Raw genomic sequence first — 19,117 nt, forward strand, 5'->3', positions numbered from 1 at the left:
AATACCTACATAGCTATGAATATGACTATGGGTTCACACTTGTTATTTTATATTTTTAAGTGTAACAAGTGATAACAGCAGATTATGGGTAAACTGGACAGCATTTTCTCTCGTCAATCTGGACCGTGGTCTTTGTCTGCAAGGAAGCCAAGTAAAACAAAAACTTAAGAAAAGAGTTCAAGTTTTGAAAGTAACATTTCTCGTAACACGATATGCATCAGGAATGTACCTGTAGCAGATGTCTTGTCTGCTATACATTCATTCATTCGTTCATAGTTTGTCCTGGCTGATTAAGTTGGTGACACCTTGTATTTCTCTTAGTAAACTTTATTAGATTAATACTTTGGCCACCCACTTGAATCGAATTCAGTCTTTTTTCACACACACCTCATATGAAACACAATAATCCATCATGTTTCGTATTTATCGCGGTGATGTTACTTTGTAAGATGAAACAGTTCTTTAGAGAGGTACAAAAATTCAAGTTCAAATACAAAACCCTGGAAACATTCATGTGTTGCCATTATGAGGATGAGCACTATAAACATGTCCCACAGACACTCCCAACAGTCGATTATTAACATTAATGTATGTATACCCAACCCCCCCCCCCCCCCAAAAATAGAAATATACAAATAATAATATTAATGAAATAATGTGTAGTATGTCAATGTGCAGACTTAACCTAGGTCTAAAGCTCAGAGTGGAAACCAGAATTTGAACCATAGTACGGAAGCAATGTCCATCTTGCGTCCTGAAATAAAATAAAACAATGTATAAATAATAAATAAAATAGAGGCTGCGAGTATCAATCATTTTCTTAGCGATTATACTTTTCGATGAACCGAATAATCGAAAAGTGCATTTTCAAATATTTGGGCACTTTTTTTCCAGTATCAATTCAGGGGTCCGACCGTCCTTCACATGAAAATGTTTGAGAATTATTGGCTAAAGCAAGTGAAAAAATAAATAATAATAACAGTTTCCTCTGACACATACAGACAACATAACAAAATATAGGCCTACTTCGGTTTCTAACTATGTAGATGTGTCAGACTCATCATAATATGACCTGTATCGTCGTTGTCGGCTGGAAATCTTGTATGTCAAAAACCATGCGTTTTGTATTTATCATTTTGGAAATTATTTAGAATAGTGAAAATAGCAGGTGCGAGGCGTTGTGTGCTTGTAGAACTGCTATTTTCACTAGTTTTGTGCGACAGTCTTGTGTGATGAAGCAGGGCTTTACTTTACGGAAGAACGTACAAATTTAAAAACTAGAGGTACAAGATGCAAGGTTTAATGTCCGGTGCATTGCTGTCGCTCAGATCTGGGAGATAATGGTTGTGTTTTGACAGAGTGAATTACAAGGGAGAGCGAGCAGCCATTGTTATTGGAGAGCGAGCAGCCATTGTTAATAGGTCAGTGGGATGAGAAAGAGCAGCTTCAACAACAACATTTATTGTAATTTCCCCCCCACATAATATGATATGAACACAAACATGGAAAAACATTTTTCTTCTTTACAAAACCCAAAAAAGGTTTGATAAATGTCATATTGGCAAAAAGAAAAAGAGGTTTTCATACAGCCGTTTGATAAGAATCAATGCTGTATCCTTTGTCAAATTTTAGCTTATTACTTTTTTCTTTTTTCAGAGTCTTTGATAATAAGCTTATTATTATTTTAACTGAGATAGAAAGGAGCCTCCTCTGTCTCTTTCTTCACATTTCAGAAATAGGACATATTCTGCGTCCATAATACTCTCCTGTTATTGTTCCCTTAAGGCCAATAGTATCGTCTCTGTCGGGCGGAAACCTCATTGTGTCCACAAAAAAAGGATAATTTTCAGGATTCAAATTCAAAATCGTAGATCTACAAGGATCTGCTACTTTTGAATCTTCTGTTTGATGCTGTGGTTAGCCTGGAAACCTGACGATTCTGTCACTGCAAGAATAAAAAATTGCCCTCTGCAGATTTGGCCTGCCACCGCTCAGTTGTGATTGGATTTCACTCCCTCCAATGTAGTGAGGAACCAATCAATGCCCAGTATGCAAATATGGGGCGGCTTTATCAACATAGTTTTTATTCCGCACCTTGGAAATGCAGGTTCCACACATTAGTCTATGGCCATGAAAGGTTCTGATCAAGTAGGGCATTCATAAAAAAAAAAAATCCCACTGTGGGGATGTTAAAATATGGGTACAAAGAGGTTTCTACCCGACAGCGACGACATACTTCATCCGACGTCGGAAAATCGCAGAAAAGTTCGAAAAGGTTTCGGAAAGGCTTCCCGAACTGCAGTTCGGACAAAGTCAGGACATCTGGAGGAGGTGCATCGAAAAGTCTGGGAGCGCCCGCTGTTCCCGAAGCTTGGAATGACGTGGATTTGTAGGTGATACGTATCCTATCACGTTCCTTTCCCAAGAGAAGTTTGGACGTCGGTCGGCGTATGAACCGTGCTTTATTTCCCCCCAGGGGTCCTTGAGGGGCTTCCAGGGGGTCCCCCAGCAACATGTGGAAACATTTAAACCACCAATTCAACCCAATTTATTTTACTTTAGTCCATCTGTACCACCGTACGAGGTCAGAACGTGTCTCGGCGCGGTGTTGACTTTGGAAAAAGCAGCACGAAAAAGTTTGAACATTTTTTGAATAATATTGTGAAAATAGCTCGGCTATTTCATTATTATTTATTGCCTCTTTCTTATATTATTAGTTGACAATTTAGCCAATTATTTCAACAGTTTTTTATAGTATAGTTTGTTGATTACTTTTTCTTTCTCCCTCCCCCCCCACACACACATCTTTTTGAAGTATTAAAACGCTCTCAAAAGTCCTTACATTGTCATCTGGGACACCCCCCTCCAAAAAAACAAAAAAACAAAACAAAACATGTGGGGTGACCACCCTGGGGGCTCCCGTTACACAGGTTGAGAGCCACAAGTCCTGTAAACGGACCAGTCCAGTATACCCGAGCCCCCCCCTCACTTCCTCCTCCTGTCTCCCATCATCAGCAGCCCTCATACGGTGGTGACCCTCATGACCACCTCCTGGTTGGCGCTGGCCGCGAGGTGCGTCCCGTTGGCTCTGAACTGGCTAAGGATGTGCAGCAGGGTGTAGCCACAGTGGTGGCTGAGGAGAGTCCTTCTGACGCGCTCGCTGGCCGCTCCCCTTCCCCCTCCTCCTCCTCCTCTGTCCCTACCGTTCGACGACGACGGGTTCCGACCGCCGCCGGAGGAGGAGCGGGCCCCTCCTCCCCCCGCGCCGCCGCCACCGGAGGCTCCGCCCTTGTTGAAGTTGGAGCTGAGGGCGTCGCCCAAGTCTTTAGCCTTCTCGTAGTTGAGGACCTTCCACTGCTGGTTGACGGCCTGCCAGCGCTTGAAGATCCGGTAGACGGAGGAGCCCTCGTGGATGATCAGGCCTGGGGTTCAGACAGACGGACACATACAGTACTGTCTGTTATTACCCATTCGTTGTCAGTCACACAATTCCCTGATAACACAAAGACTCTGTGATTCCTTTTTTTGTTAGTGTGGTTGCTATAGGCCAGTGTTTCTCAACCTTTTTTCTGCATGGGCACACTTTTCTTGTCCCAAGAATCCATGGGCACAACAACATAACAGGGTGTAAATATCGCCACTGTCGGGAAGAAACCTTGTATCTCCAAGTTTCAAAAATGTGTACGTTTCTTGGCAAAGTACAGCAGATCTACAAGCATGTATGTGCTTGTAGATCGGCTGTTTTCACTAGTTTAAATCGTTTTTAAAATGGTAAATACAATACTGGCTTTCAAGCAGATTCAAGGGGCACACTTGACCCTTCTCAGGGGCACACAAAAGGTCCCCAGGCACAGTGGTTGAGAAACACTGCTATAGGCAACACACTACTTTATTGTGTCCGAGATAATTTTTGCCAGCAAAGTGAACCTGCTTTTTGTATTCTTGTGAAGCATTTGGTCATGCTTCACACTAGATTGTAGCACGGGTCTTCCCCGATTACCCAAGACCCGAACCGGGAACCGAGACGATTTGGATCTAAAATGTTGACTTGTCCCTCGGGTCAGGGTAGGGTAGGGTCTAATTGCCACGGGTCCGTTCGGGCCATTCCAAAATGCATTTACCTGTAAGGATCCGAGAGGACCCGAAATTTGAAAAATATATTGTGTACCGTATTTGCCCTTCAACTATAAAATATATATTGTTTTTAATGAGACATGCATTGTAATTACGCTCCCAAATTCATATTATTATCGTTGAAAATCATGGAAGTTTTTTAGCGAGGTGAAATGCCAACAAAAGGTTGGAACGTCATTTATATGGAGCATGGTTCTGGACATTAAAGAAGATCTGCGGGGATGGGCGAAATAAAGTCGGCGAAAATGTTCTGTCTATCTATCTACAACACACACACAGAGCAGAACGCCCCGACGGACGCAAGACAGCGGAGACCAGACTCCAGAGGCGTCAATGGCAAGGTATGGCAGCTGCCATACCTTGCGGAGGAGGAACGTTTTGTGATATGAGCTGTGGACTAGCCACCAGGACAGTAACTTGAAGATGGACCGTGATCGACTGGACAGGTTAGTGTTTGTTGTGGATGTCACTGTGATTGTTGAGCTGGGGACTGAGCTCAAAATATAACTTTACTGCATGACGCACGCACGCAACGCTCCACTGATGGCTCGCCTCTCGGAGAGGCGGGCGAGGTACGCTGCTGCCCTCTGTCAAGTGTCTGCTAGTCTCAAAGTAATAGCGAAAAATGAGCATAATATAGCATCGGACACAGTTTGGGCCAAAGACCCTGCCAGATCGGGTCAGTTTTCCCCGGGTTGAACCGGTTCAGTTCTTTTTTTTCCTGCCTAATATTGAACCAGTTCAGAGTGCTGTTTCCACTCACTGAAAATGAATTGGTTCAGAATGCACATTAGTACACATTATGAATCCAACAATAATGATGCTATAGTGCTGTCAACCAAGTGTATAAGGCTATATGAAAAAATACAAGTATACCATTTTATGCAATATGTAGTGGAGGTCCCTGCTTCATCTCTCTCTCTCTCTCTCTCTCTCTCTCTCTCTTTCTCTGGGTCCTTGGCCAAGTTGGCCTGAACAACCTTGAAGACCCTTGTCTAGACAGTACTTATGAATTCATATTCACAGTCTGTGCAACACTGTAGACACGTTATACGTTCTCATGGAACAAATAGAGCCATGAAGTTTAGCAGTTTATTCAGGGAGGTTGTCAGTCAGATCTGATTTGTGCGTCTGAGATGGTTTCAGTCGCAGCTGTTTGTTTGTGATGGCATTGGGAGGTGTAAATGTGATGAGATACAGCTGGTGAACTTGTGAACTTAGAGATGGGTGTGGCATCATGGTCCAAGCTTGAACCCCAGAGTCCCTATTCTGGGCATGCACAACATGCTGTGTAGGGGTCTTCAACACAGGGTCCGGGACTCCTAGGGGCTCCTCAGAGTTACTGCAGGGGGGGGGCGCCCGCCACGTGACCATGTAAATATATTGAACTTTTTGGTACACTAGTACACTAGTGTACACTAGTACACTAGTCTACACATGACAAATGAATATACAACACACAGGGGTCTTCAATGTTTTTCAGGCCAAGGGACCCCTTAGCTGAGAGAGACATGAAGCAGGGACCCCTTAGCTGAGAGAGAGAGGAAGCAGGGACCCCTTGGCTGAGCGAGACATGAAGCAGGGACCCCTTAACTGAGAGAGAGAGAGATGAAGCAGGGACCCCTTAGCTGAGAGAGACATGAAGCAGGGACCCCTTAGCTGAGAGAGATGAAGCAGGGACCCCTTAGCTGAGAGAGATGAAGCAGGGACCCCTTAGCTGAGAGAGACATGAAGCAGGGACCCCTTAGCTGTGAGAGACATGTAGCAGGGACCCCTTAGCTGAGAGAGAGATGAGGCAGGGACCCCCAGTACATATTGTATAAAATTGTGTTGCAGATTCAACTTTTCCATAGATTCATAAATAGCTTCATAGACTTGTTTGACAGCACTATCATCAGTGTACAGTATGTTGAAGTGGATTTTCAGACATTTAACCACTTAAACTGTCAATATGTTCACTCTGTACTTGGTCTGCTTTTTCCCCGCTCTACTGTATCTACATCAAACCTCTTTGACAAAAGTAGACATTCTACAACTTCTGCAAGGCATTATCTTATAGTTGTCCTCGGAATAGAGATGCTATACAAGTGGTAAATGTAAAAACAAACAACTCTGAGGACCCCCTGGGGGACCCGCAGCCCGCAGTCCCGCACCCCCTGTTGAAGACCCCTGCACTAACATCATTTTCTGTTTAGCACAGATGTCAGGAACACTCACTTCCACTGAAAAGTACATACAAGATCCAACTGCAAATATTGTCTCTCAATCATTGCGTCACAAACAGGCAGCTGTCTGACTCTGATCTGGCTGGATTAAAGATCTCACCATGGTTCTATTTGTCAAACGCTCACACAGGTACAGGTTATACAAGCAGTGGAACGTTGGTATGATGTGGTGTGACATGTTGGATTTATCCATCTCTGTCTTGAACATGAGTCAGAATGTTCAGTTAAGGAACGGTCCGTTTGTGAGTAACAAATTGACTTGTGATGTATTAAAGCAATAAGCCACAAGAGGCGAGTGGTTACCGGGGTAGTATACACCGGCTGAGAGGCGTTGGGAAACACGAGGCGTTAGCCGAGTGTTCCCGACTAACAGCCGAGTATGTGCCTGGAGAATAGAGGCGGTTTTTGCCTTTACAAGCCCCGCCCGGAGCCATTCAGTCACTGTCCTATGCATGCGGGCGGTGCTTAGAAGCACCCGCACGGCAGGATTTGAGAGAAAATCAAACGCTCGCTTCTCTAGTTCAGCCTCACAGCACAGTGGAAATAAATAACGCACCTGGCTTTGATATAAACTAATTAAAGGTGTGGGTTATAGTCTCATATACCACGGCAACCAGCCAATCAGAATCAAGGAATGGAACTAGCCGTTTTAGAATGTTTTTTATGGTACACTGATAACTGTGCCGTCAAATGATGAAACTATATGTATCTATGGGTTGTGGGGGTCCCTGCTTCATCTCTCTCTTGACTAAGGGGTCCTTGGAGTGAAAACGTTGAAGACCCCTGGTCTAGGCTAAGGTTTGGGGTTAAGTCTTACCTATACACACTATGTCCATGAATCCGTACATGCCGTAGCAGATCTGGAAGAGCAGGTCCTGTCGCTGCCACTTGGCCGAGGGGCTGAACGAGGACCACACCAGCCAGGAGATGCTGGCCATGAGGAACAGAGAGCCCAGGATGATGGCTGCTATCTGCACCTTCTCTATGACCGTCAGAGAGATGGCCTGCCACTGGACACGGAACACACACACATGCACACGCACGCGCACGCGCACACGCACACACACTCACACACACACACACACACACACACACACACACACACACACACACACACACACACACACACACACACACACACACACACACAGAACACATCATCACTCTATTGCAGGGTTCCCCAAATAGTTTTCCCCAAGGTCCGAATTATGTTTAGGATACCAAGCAGAGGGCCACAACATTGCAGGGGGCGACGGTGGCGTTTCTGCTACTCCAGCAACAGTTCAGATATCGTCACTGTCAGGCAGAAACCTCGTATCTCCAAGTTTCAAATGTGTACGTTTTTTGGTAAAGCAAAGCCCTGCTTCATCATACAAGACTGTTGCACAGGACTAGTGAAAACAGTACATCTACAAGCACACAACGCCTCGCGATGCGAGGCATTGTGTGCTTGTAGATCGATCGGCTGTTTTCACTAGTTTAGTACATTTTTTAGATGATAAATACAAAACGAATGGTTTTGGACATACACAGTTTCCACCCGACAATGACGATATACTAGTGTTGTTGCTGCTCTTATACTACCATTATTACTGCGGTTGGTGGGGGCCTGACAGTAGCCCCCCGCGGGCCGCAAATGGCCCATGGGCCGCCTATTGGGGAACCCTGCTCTATTGCATCATGTGTCGGACACTTCTTTTTTTTCCTGCGGAATGCTCGGTACAAGCCTGGTGAGTCGGCACCAGTGAGGCTGACCACTCAGCCCGCTTGGTGAGAACAGACTAGTACAGTCCCTTGTATTAAGTTAGGAAGTAGTTAGGCAAAAACTGTTAAAACGACAGAGGCGCGCCATCTGAAGCAGGGTTGAGCCACGAGAGGCACTGCCGAGCGAGCTCAGGTGAGAAAGTCGCCGTGCCGAACGCTGTGAAGTCCGCTCGAGCCGTCTCAGCGCCGTTAGAGTTATGTCTGGGACGTAAATTAACAATTAACACAATATGTAAAATGATGATGTTTTAGTAATATTTCCTGCTGTTCTACTTACAGTACATGTGAAATCAAAGACTGAGGCTTCATATGAAATACCCACTTAAAATGTTGCTTGAGCTTAAACTAATAACCTATTAACTATCTACAAGCTCTCAATGCGTTGCAGACACATTGCAAGCTTGTAGATCGGCTATTTCCGCTGTGCAACATGCTTCCACAGAAGACATGCATGGCTTCTACGGAATCCCAAATGACTAAAATCAGTCTCAGTGGAGACTGTGAGAAGAACTTATCGAACAGGCTGTGTGTGTGTGTGTGCAACGCATGCAGCTGCAGATGATGCAACTGCAGCTGAATGCAGGCCAGCACTGGTTCAGTGCATCCTGGCTTCATGCCCGGAGGCAGCAGCAGAAGTTGCAAGGTAATCACATTGCTCACCGTGCCTCACATCTTCAAGTGCTTCCACACTGATCGTGGCTTTAAGAGCCTCATCTAAAGCCTGTTGTTGCCGCAGCTTTTAGTAGGGTGTTTTACAGTCATCCCAGAAGAGTACGATAAGCTGCCTTTCCCACCGGCTAAATTTATTGTTGTTGACACTCATAAAGATTTCATGACTTTTGGAATTTTGTTTACACCAGACATTTCCAAAGATGTATTTTCTAAGTGCTATGATGAATACTGTAAAGGCAGCTTTGTGAATGTCATCACATCACATTTGCGTCGCTGTCGGGCAGAAACCTCTTATCTCCATATTCGAACTTTTGGCGTATTCATTTGGTAGCAAAAGTAGTAGATCTGCAACCTTGAAATGCGGCGCGACGCGACCCCTTTTGAGCTTTTGCTGTTTTTTTTATGTGAACCCTGAAAAATCTTGGACATATGAGGTTTCGCAGACACATTGAGAGCTTGTAGACCGTCTATTTTCACAGACAACATGCTTGGTGTTGATAGTCAGTGTTTGGTGTATGTATACCTGAGTTTTTGGTGCTCAGGGGTGTTAGACCAAATTCTGGGCCCTGGGTACAAGGATTCACTGCGGGCCCCCCATGAATGTTCTTCATAGGGAGGGGGGGTTTAACCCATTTAGACTGGGAACGCATTATTACACGTTATTTTGTGCTTCAACTATTGAAATATAGCAGATATACAAGCACACTTGTGAGCTTGTAGATCTGCTATTTTTGAAAAATCGTGAACATTGTGAACAAATGTCTTATTAATATTTCAAATCCTTCTAAGGTTTTTTCATGTGAAGGACCCGCAAAATTATAATTATGTATTTGGCCACGGACCCCCATCTCAAAATATTTAGTTATAAATGTTCGCTTAAAAAATACATATATTCAAAGATTTGCACCCATTTTCACGACTTTTAATTGGCTATTTTTCAATAGCCAAAGTATAGGCCTCTCCACCGTGGGCCCTAGTAACTCAGTCCCACATTTCCCCCCTTGCGACTCCCCCATGGTGCTGATGGTCAGTGTTTGGTGTGTTTACTTACCTGAAGTGGGTTTTTGGTGCTGATGGCCAGGACATGGTACTTGAAGTAGCAGAGCTCACAGCTCCATGAGCCTCTCTCACTGATCCAGCGGATAAGGCAAGGCTGGTGAGTGCAGCGCACTGAGCCTGCACAGCGACACGGGCTCAACAACTCCCCCTGCGGGGCATAAGAAGCATTATTATTATTACATTGCTGCTGGAAGAAAGAACTTGGGTTGGTAAAAATCCAGGGGTGGGAAAAGCACAAAAATGTTTACTTAAGTAATCAATACTACAATATAGAAATACTCTGTTACAAGTAAAAGTCTGGAATTCATAATGTACTTGAGTGAAAGTACAGATGTATTGGTATCAAAATGTATTTAAAGTACCAAAGTACGACTCAGTAAACAAATACTCTGTTGAGGTGCCAACTTGCGCCTAGCACACAACACAAGTAGGCCATACATGGCCACTTGGGCCACCTCATGGCTGTTAATGATGACATTACCAGGAATGCTCTTATAAAGGTCTACCAAAATCTGCTGACATCGCCACTGGCATCACCAGGAATGCTGGTCCCCCATTGGCTGTTAATGATGACATTGCCAGAAATGCTGATCTCTGATTGGCTTAACCGTTTTAGTGCCAGCCCCTAGAGGGCGCCAAAGAATGCCAGGGTGTGTCCCATAGGCGAGCGTATTAGCATCCGGGGACTCACGTTGCAGTGACGCGCGTGCTCACGTTCGTGCACGTCATGGAAAGGTCCCGGATGAAAATGGCTACAGAATAGCTATTAGCATTTTGTCATTTAAAAGATCATTTTTAGGCAATTTCGCCGTAAATAAACCTCGCGCCACATCCCTAAAAACACAATCCAGAGATATGGGCCTCCAAAGATGTGGTTTTTCATTGGATTCGGCGGCGATTCGCGGCAACGTTCGCGGCTAACGGCCGGCCGGGGGGCGGCCGGATTTCGAACACTGGATTGAAAATTTAGGCCCAGGCTTCAGAAGTCCTCGGATCATTTTATTCATTTCATTAAAAAAGCCGAACATGTTCGGGATAGGCACACTGGACTACGTTCCGGAAGCGGCGCTGAACATTCAGTGAACATTGGGGGGCTCAAAAATGTATTTTAAACCATTTTTAATGGAATATATCGTCGGACCATGTAAAATGGCTAGCTGGCTAGCGTAGGACGAGCCAGGACCACCCACGACTCAACAAGCAGCTCAGGGTAAGTCAATTAATAAAAAAAAAATTGTATTGGATTGAAATAAAGCCGAACATGTTCGGGATAGGCACAGAATGAGTTAATAGTGATGACATCGGGGATCTCCATATATGGGCATAAAACACACACACACGGCTACCTACTTACCTATATAGTAGTAGTACATACCTACAGTACCTACCTACAATACTTGCGCGCTCTGCTGGCGCAAGTAAACAGTATGTACATTTGCATACATGAAGTATGCTGCTCCACCACCCAAAAGACATCCACTAGTACCTGAACGAGTTCCATTTCTTACACACCCACCCACGCATGCACACACAAAGCCCTGCAGTTACAGTATATTGCGCTCAGAAGCAAAAACTATTAGTGGAATGGGAAAATATTGCTACCAGGTGAATGTCAGTCAGTTCCACTCTAATGGAAGGCCAAAAGCTTTTAAAATAAACCCACATCTAGGCTATATAAACCTCCATTACAATCCCCACATTATCACACTTGTGTGATGATGTGTGGGATGTGTTTTCAGTATCATTTATACCACACACACTGGTACACCCTGGAACGTAGCGTTTTGAATGCCATGGGCGACTGAATACCACTGCAAAACATATCCTATAAATACATGTTATTATCATGGTTGGCAGTGCATCCACCTGCAAATAGCTTTCTTTCATACAGCAGGACTTGGAATTATGATAATGGATATGTTCTCTGTTCCATGAACACGACAGTGAGTCAGTATTATGTGACAGATCTCAGTCCAGCTGATTGAGCTGAAGAACTACAATATATATACTGTATTCATACGAAAATAGCTGGCCTACAGTGATTTTGTATTTTGGTAAATTCCTTTGATGTGTGTACTAAAATGTATTGGTGCTGTGTAATGTGTTGGTGCTGGTGCTATGTAATGTATTGGTGCTATGTAATTTATTGATGCTATATGTAATTTATTGGAGCTATATAAATTATTGGTGCTATGTCATTTATTGGACTATTTCTTTTTAGTTATGCTGTAGGACCACATTGGAAACAAGTGTTTAATTCATTTACGCTTTAATTAATGTGTTATTATCCTGGGTTTAAGCTATATTGTGATTAGACTTGTATATAAAAATCTAATCAAATCATTGCATTGCAACGTGATGTGTTGTGAGCTATTGCAGATCTGTTATCATTGCTCTGAATGTTTTAATTGCAATTAGTGGCAATAAAAGTGTGGGGTGCACTTTCTGTTTTAACTAGGCTAATATAGTCTACACTTCATGCCGGAGACCCCCAAATTGACATATGGACCCCCATCTGAAAATGTTTTGCGCCAAAGATTTTTGTAATATATATATATATATATATATATATATATATATATATATATATACATATACATATATATACATTTAAACATTTTCAAACATTTTTCAAAAAATAGCAGATGTACAAAGTACGAAGTGAGTTATTGCTATCTTAATATCCAGCGTATACAGTACTGTAAATGATGGTTAAAGTGGTTCAAAAGATTGTGCTATGTTAAGCTGGGGACCCCCTCCAAGGACCCCAGCCCCACTTTGAGAACCAATGGCCAACACAACTTATTTTTTTCACCTGACAGGGGGGGAGTTTCCCCCGGTTGGACGTAGCGCGTGGAAGGAACAAGTTATTCCAACCAGTTCTTTTCCCCTGCAGGTGCCCCGGCTGGCCAGGGGGAGGCAGTATATACAGAGACCAGGATTACTGCATGTTTTTTGTGAGTGAAGTTGTGAACCTAGCATAGGAGACACAGGAAGAACATGCAAACTCCATGGCCAACAAGACCTTTAACAGTTGACATAACTTCCTGACAGCATACCTTCATCCTTCAGTCGTCCCGATAGGACTTAATTGTTTCACACATTTGTTTTTCTTGAAAGATTTCCGGAGCCAAAGTCTTTGGCCAAGCTTCGCAGGACACGCTATGATTGGCTAGCGGGACGCTTGATGAAATTAACTCATAAATAGCACTGCTCACTTCACACTAGGTGTGATGTATTTCATACTCATGTCAGTTTCATGAGCCATAACATAAGAATCATCTAGTGCAGCCTTGTGCTGTCAGCATGGATATTCTGTTAGACCCTGCAGGCTGGTATAGGATGTATACTGTATCTCTGATTGCATATCTCATGACATTTTCCATTTGGTTCCACATGATGATCTGACATGCATTCAGCATGCTGCTGTTCTATGACTGACTGGGGGAAACAAATGAGTTTGAGGGCTCGGCCACACCAAAGTTTAATTCTGCCTATGTGGGTGGAGCGTTTTGTGGCCCTCGGCGGATTTCTGCAAAAACAAAATATGCTCCGTTCCCTATTAAAAGCTTTGGCAGAATCCGCCCTTGAGGTTAAAATTAAACTTTTGGCGTGATCGTACTCTGATGCTAGTTTTTACAGATTTACGGACTTAAAGGACAACTTTAGTTTTTTACAATAAGAGTTCATATTTTAGATTGTAATTTGTAATTAAAGAATATAAAAGATGAGTGTTTCTATTGTTTTAGAGATTCTTATTTCAGTGGTTGGGGGCATGCGTACAAGTGGCTAAATATGTAATTTTACACAGAATAAGCCCATTCCCAAGACACAACGCAACCTTTCATGGTTGGATGTGACTTATGGGGGCTAGAAGTGTTACTGTAAATAGCGATAAATAAACTGCTGGCTTATTGTGTCTAAAAAGACACATTTAGCCACTTGTACGCATGCCCCCATGCGTACGCATGCCCCACATTTTAGCACGGTAAACGCGATAAAACAATAGAACGAAGCAAATGAAAACATTTTAACACCCACTTTTTCTTTTCTCTAATTACAATCTAAAATATGAACCCTTGTTGTAAAAAAACAAAGTTGTCCTTTAACACTTGCAGATTTATACTTCTTGGTTGTAAACACGCATGTGACTTAATAAAAAACGTTTGTATTTTTTATTTTTACATTAACCACTTGAACCCCCGCATCACTATTGTGGGGGGGAAGGTTATAGCAATGTATATAGCCGATCTACAAGCTCACAACGCTTGAGCTTGTAGATCAGCTATTTTCGGTGAAGAGGTTTGGTGTAGAGGGTGAAAAAAAGAGAAGACCAAGTACCAGGCCAAAGGTCACGTTTTTACAAAGTATTGAGGGTTTAAGTCATGGTTGCCCAATCAGGAAAGGGACGGATAGGGACATGACATCAGCGTTTGATACAATGGAGAGACACTGTGATCATCAATGATCATGGACACACAGAGCCAGATGTAGGAGCGGTTAGCACTGCTCCAGAAGCAAATATTTGAGTTACAAATGTTCGCTTTTAAAAAGATATATTCAAATATTTGCAAAACAAATCACGATTAAAAAAAAATAAAAAAAATAGCAGATCTACAAGCTTACAGTGCGGCACGAGTGCCGCGATGAGCTTGTATATCTGCTATTTTTCAATAGCTTAAGTATAAGCTGGCCGCGGACCCCCTTCTCAAAATATGTTGTTCCAAAAAATGACAAAAGTGGTTAATTGCAGGTTAATTGAAGTGTTCACCTGTTCGAGGCCTTGGAAGCAGATGCGGCACTGAGGCGAGCCGATGCCGCTCTCCGTCAGGCTGGGCAGGGAGCCGGCGGTGTCCAGGCCGCCGCCCGCCGCGGGGGGGACCTTACAGGGGTCCTGGAAGGCCAGGCTCCGCGGCCGCACCTCCGCGGAGCCGTAGTACTCCTCCTCGTCGTCCCCCCGGCCCCCCGAGCAGTCCAGCGGGGGCCAGGGGCCGCCGCAGTCGCCCAGGGCCCCGCCACAGGGCCCCAGGGCCCCGCCGCAGTCGCCCAGGGCCCCGCCGCAGGCCCCCAGGCCACGTACCATCCTGGAGGCTCTGCTCCTGGCTCTTCTGTCCGGGTCTGGTGGTCCCGTGGGGCTCCCGCTGCTGGACCCTCCAGACCGCATGAACACCAACACTTTGAGTTCGTTTAGAAACATACGGATGCGGTACTTGAACATTCTCGGGATAACTTTGCCGCACCGAGGCCCCAAAACGAGAAACTATAGCCTTCGATAGTCTTTTAAGAAACAGCAGGATTTTAATGCATCTTCTATTGTTGTTGTTGTTGTTATTGTGCTTTTTATTGTTGTTGTTGTTATTACTTTGCCATCAATGCAGTTTGGTTCAAGTAAGAGTTGTACAAGGCAAGCCTATACAAACAACAGAACATCCAACATGTCTATAATACTATAAAGCACTTGTCCAGCAGAGGTCGCTGCTGAACACAGATGTCGGTCAGAAGCAAGCAAGGCGTAAAAAAGGAAAAAAGGAAAAGGCATGTTATTCTCATAGCCTATGGCTGCCTCCATGTCTTGTTGTTATAGCATGTGCAGCTTCCTCCAGCCAATGGGGGAGGCTCCTTCCGCGGACGAGAGGCGGTTCCTTCCAGGGCTTTTCAATGGAGGCTGATCGTACTACAGCCAGCGGACATGAAAGTCACAATGGGTCTTCTAGTAGAAATTAGAATGAATCACCAACTATGCCATGTCCACACTTTTATTATTAAGACCCTGAATGCTTCTACACCTGCAGGTTGAAACCCGTGCATAGGCTTTGCAGAATTTAAATAAATTAGAATTAAAATAAAACCCCCTTTGCAACAATTCTTTGTAGCCTGTTCTTCTTTCTTGGGTTCAAAGGCAGAGTGGATGCTCTTTTTTTTTAAAAAGAGAGACAAGGCTTTGTGAGGGTCTGGTCTGCTATTAAAAAAAATTCAATCAATAAACCACGTATTAAAATAACTTAAATCAGTCTATCCCACTACAGTGTCCCATATATCTAGGCCTATCTATCTATCTATCTATCTATCTATCTATGGGGGAATTGAAACGATCGAGGCTACATTAAAGGATGTTTCTGTGGGTATTGTAGCAGACTAACATCTCAGTCATGTTGATGTTGCCCAGCATCACAGCATCACATCCCGGCTGAATCCCATCCAGTCTCCGCTGCTTCTTCGCTGTGGTGTTTTTGGGCTCGTAAATACAGAGTAGGTTTCGCCCCCACAACCTCTCCCCCTCCTTCTCCTCCTCCTCCACAGAACCCTCGAGCAATCCCGCTGTCTAGCAGCATGTTAGAGAACAACAGACGACAATCACAGGCAGGTGTGTGGTGGAGGAATAACAATAATAATACACGTTATTAATACACGTCTCATGGCGATCGACCGAGTCTGCCTCTCTTTTGCCATCATCTCGGCACAGCATCAGCACCACCATCATCCCAGGAACAACGAAGATGCAGGAGCAGAAAGAAAGAAAACATCCCCCCCTGAAATGACCGAAAATGAGACGGACAATAGCTAATAGACTATCAGGTTAAAACTGTCCCTTCTTCGAACCGTTACAGAAAGAACAGACGGTCGTGTAGAAATCACCACCAACAACATATCGCCACCACAACAGCGTGGCCTTCGGTAAAATCAATAACAATAAAAATAAAAATGGCATTTCAGATTAGATATCCAGTTTCAGTCAGATCCTCGCGATCATATCTCACTCCAGATTACATGACGTCCCCCGATGAGTCCATGAGGCATCATCATCATTACCAGCCGAGTGACAAAGAAAAAAACAACACTTGTTTGTGTGTGTGTGTGTGTGTGTGTTTTTGATCGTCCATTCATGTGGTCTTCACCCACGGAACCAGCAGGGCTCCACTTCCACAGACACTCCACGCTAAAAGAGGAAGCTGCGCATTGGAGAGAGAGTGGGTCGCTGTCCACGGTGCTGATTCTCATGTGACGTCGAGGCCACGTGCTGAAATCAATCCGCTGATTACAAGAAAGATATTTTATTCAACTCAGCAGAGCAGTGGTTCTCGAACTTTGTCATGTCAAGGACCCCTTAAAAAATGATTTGGCCGTGGACCCTCCTCCGTTTAAAAGTCTATTTTGTGCCAGGGACCTCCAAACACAAATGATTTGATTTTGAGTTAAAAATGTTGCTTAAAAAAAGAAAAGAGGAAAGAAAGAAAGAAAGAAAGAAAGAAAGAAAGAAAGAAAGACAACAAAATAAATCACAGTTTTTATGTATTCAAAGATTTGCATATTATCATGATTTTCCAAAAAATTGCAGATGTGCTATTTTTGAATAGCCAAAGTGGCAAATGTAATTTTGTCCAATCTGTATGGTAGAGTATAGGCTATGTTAATACAATATAACTTATACAATCTGTATGGTAGAGTATAGGCTATGTTAATACAATATAATTTATACAATCTGTATGGTAAAGTATAGGCTACTATGTTAATACAATATAACTTATACAATCTGTATGGTAGTATAGGCTATGTTAATTCAATATAACTTATACAATATGTATGGTAGAGTAGGCTATGTTAATACAATATAACTTATACAATCTGTATGGTAGAGTAGGCTATGTTAATACAATATAACTTATACAATATGTATGGTAGAGTATAGGCTAATACAATATAACTTTACATTTGGGGTGGTTGTATTTTGTCTCCTTACTCTTCTATTGAGACATTTAGATCATGTCTAAGGTCACATCCCACCCAGACAAAGGATCTTGCTATTTTTTCGGCAAAGAGGTTTGGTTTGTACAGGGAAAAAAGAGCAGACCAAGTATCAACTACCAAGCCAAAGGTCAATTATTGAGGGTTTAAGTGATTAAATGTCTGAAAACACACATTTAACATGAATCCATATTGTGGGGGTCCCTGACTGCTTCATCTCTCTCTCAGCTAAGGGGTCCCTGCTTCATATCTCTCTCTCAGCTAAGGGGTCCCTGCTTCATATCTCTCTCTCAGCTAAGGGGTCCCTGCTTCATATCTCTCTCAGCTAAGGGGTCCCTGCTTCATATCTCTCTCTCAGCTAAGGGGTCCCTGCTTCATATCTCTCTCAGCTAAGGGGTCCCTGCTTCATCTCTCTCTCAGCTAATGGGTCCCTGCTTCATATCTCTCTCTCGGCAGGGTCCCTGCTTCATATCTCTCTCAGCTAAGGGGTCCCTGCTTCATATCTCTCTCTCAGCTAAGGGGTCCCTGCTTCATATCTCTCTCTCAGCTAAGGGGTCCTTGGCCTGAAAAACGTTGAAAATCCCCCTCTGCTACAATGATTGCTGCACCTGCTGCAAGACCAATTATGTTTTCCTCCACAAATATAGGCTTTTGAACCTAATATGATGTATGATGTATTACACAGCTTTTTACGGTGTGCAGTGGCACAAAAGGGGCCAGCCGTCTAGAACTGTGTGTGTGTGTGTGTGTGTGTGCGCGCGCACGCGTGTGTATCTGAGAGAGGAAGCAGCCAGAGAGTCCAGGTAGACATCTCAATTATAAAGGGCAAATGAGGAATTCTTAAAAAGCTCTATGTCAAGGGTCTTCAACGTTTTCAGTCCAAGGACCCCTTAGTTGAGAGAGAGATGAAGCAGGGACCCCCACCACCTGTTAATAGATTCCATATAGTTTCATCTTTTGACAGCACAATCATCATTGTATTTTGGAATCATGTCAATTTGTGTTTTCAGATATTTAACCACTTGAACCGTCAATAGGCCTACTTAAAAACAATGTACCTTTCACTCTACTTAGTCTGCTCCTTTTCCCCTCTACACCAAACCTCTTTGCCGAAAATAGCCGATCTACATGCTCACAATGCCTCGCACTGCGAGGCATTGTGAACATGTAGATCTGCTATTTCCGGCTTCAGTTTTCAGAATATGGACAGTAGGGTTCAACTGGTTAATATCAAAAAATAGAAAAAAGGTTTCTATCACACAAAGATTTGGAGGCCCCCCTGTAGTAACTCTGAGGACGCCCTGTTGAAGACTCCAGCTCTATGTGACATGAATTTGCTGTTAAAATGCTCCTCAGATCTTCTTCCAGGAGGTGAACCATGGTTGTATGTTTGTCCTTTAGCCAGAGGAGGAATCCTCATCAACGTTAGTGGTTCTCAAAGTAGGGTCCGGGACTCCCAGGGGTCATTTACTGCTTCTATAGTATGCTGCCCTACAAAGCCAACTACGTTTTTGGACACA

The 19,117-nt window shown here is 43.7% G+C and overlaps 1 protein-coding gene across 1 annotated transcript; it reads right to left on the minus strand.

The window, feature by feature from the left end:
• Positions 1-3,021: 3,021 nt before the first annotated feature.
• On the minus strand, positions 3,022-15,072 carry LOC308286576 (E3 ubiquitin-protein ligase MARCHF9-like; the record flags this gene model as incomplete). Its single annotated transcript, XM_080727651.1, has 4 exons — positions 3,022-3,422; positions 7,177-7,369; positions 9,847-10,002; positions 14,626-15,072. 4 exons carry the CDS (start codon positions 15,070-15,072, stop codon positions 3,022-3,024), a joined length of 1,197 nt encoding a protein of 398 aa, XP_080583777.1.
• Positions 15,073-19,117: the final 4,045 nt, after the last annotated feature.

This window comes from Nannobrachium achirus (assembly GCF_963921795.1).
Source record: "Nannobrachium achirus genome assembly, chromosome: 6".
NCBI lineage: Eukaryota > Metazoa > Chordata > Actinopteri > Myctophiformes > Myctophidae > Nannobrachium > Nannobrachium achirus.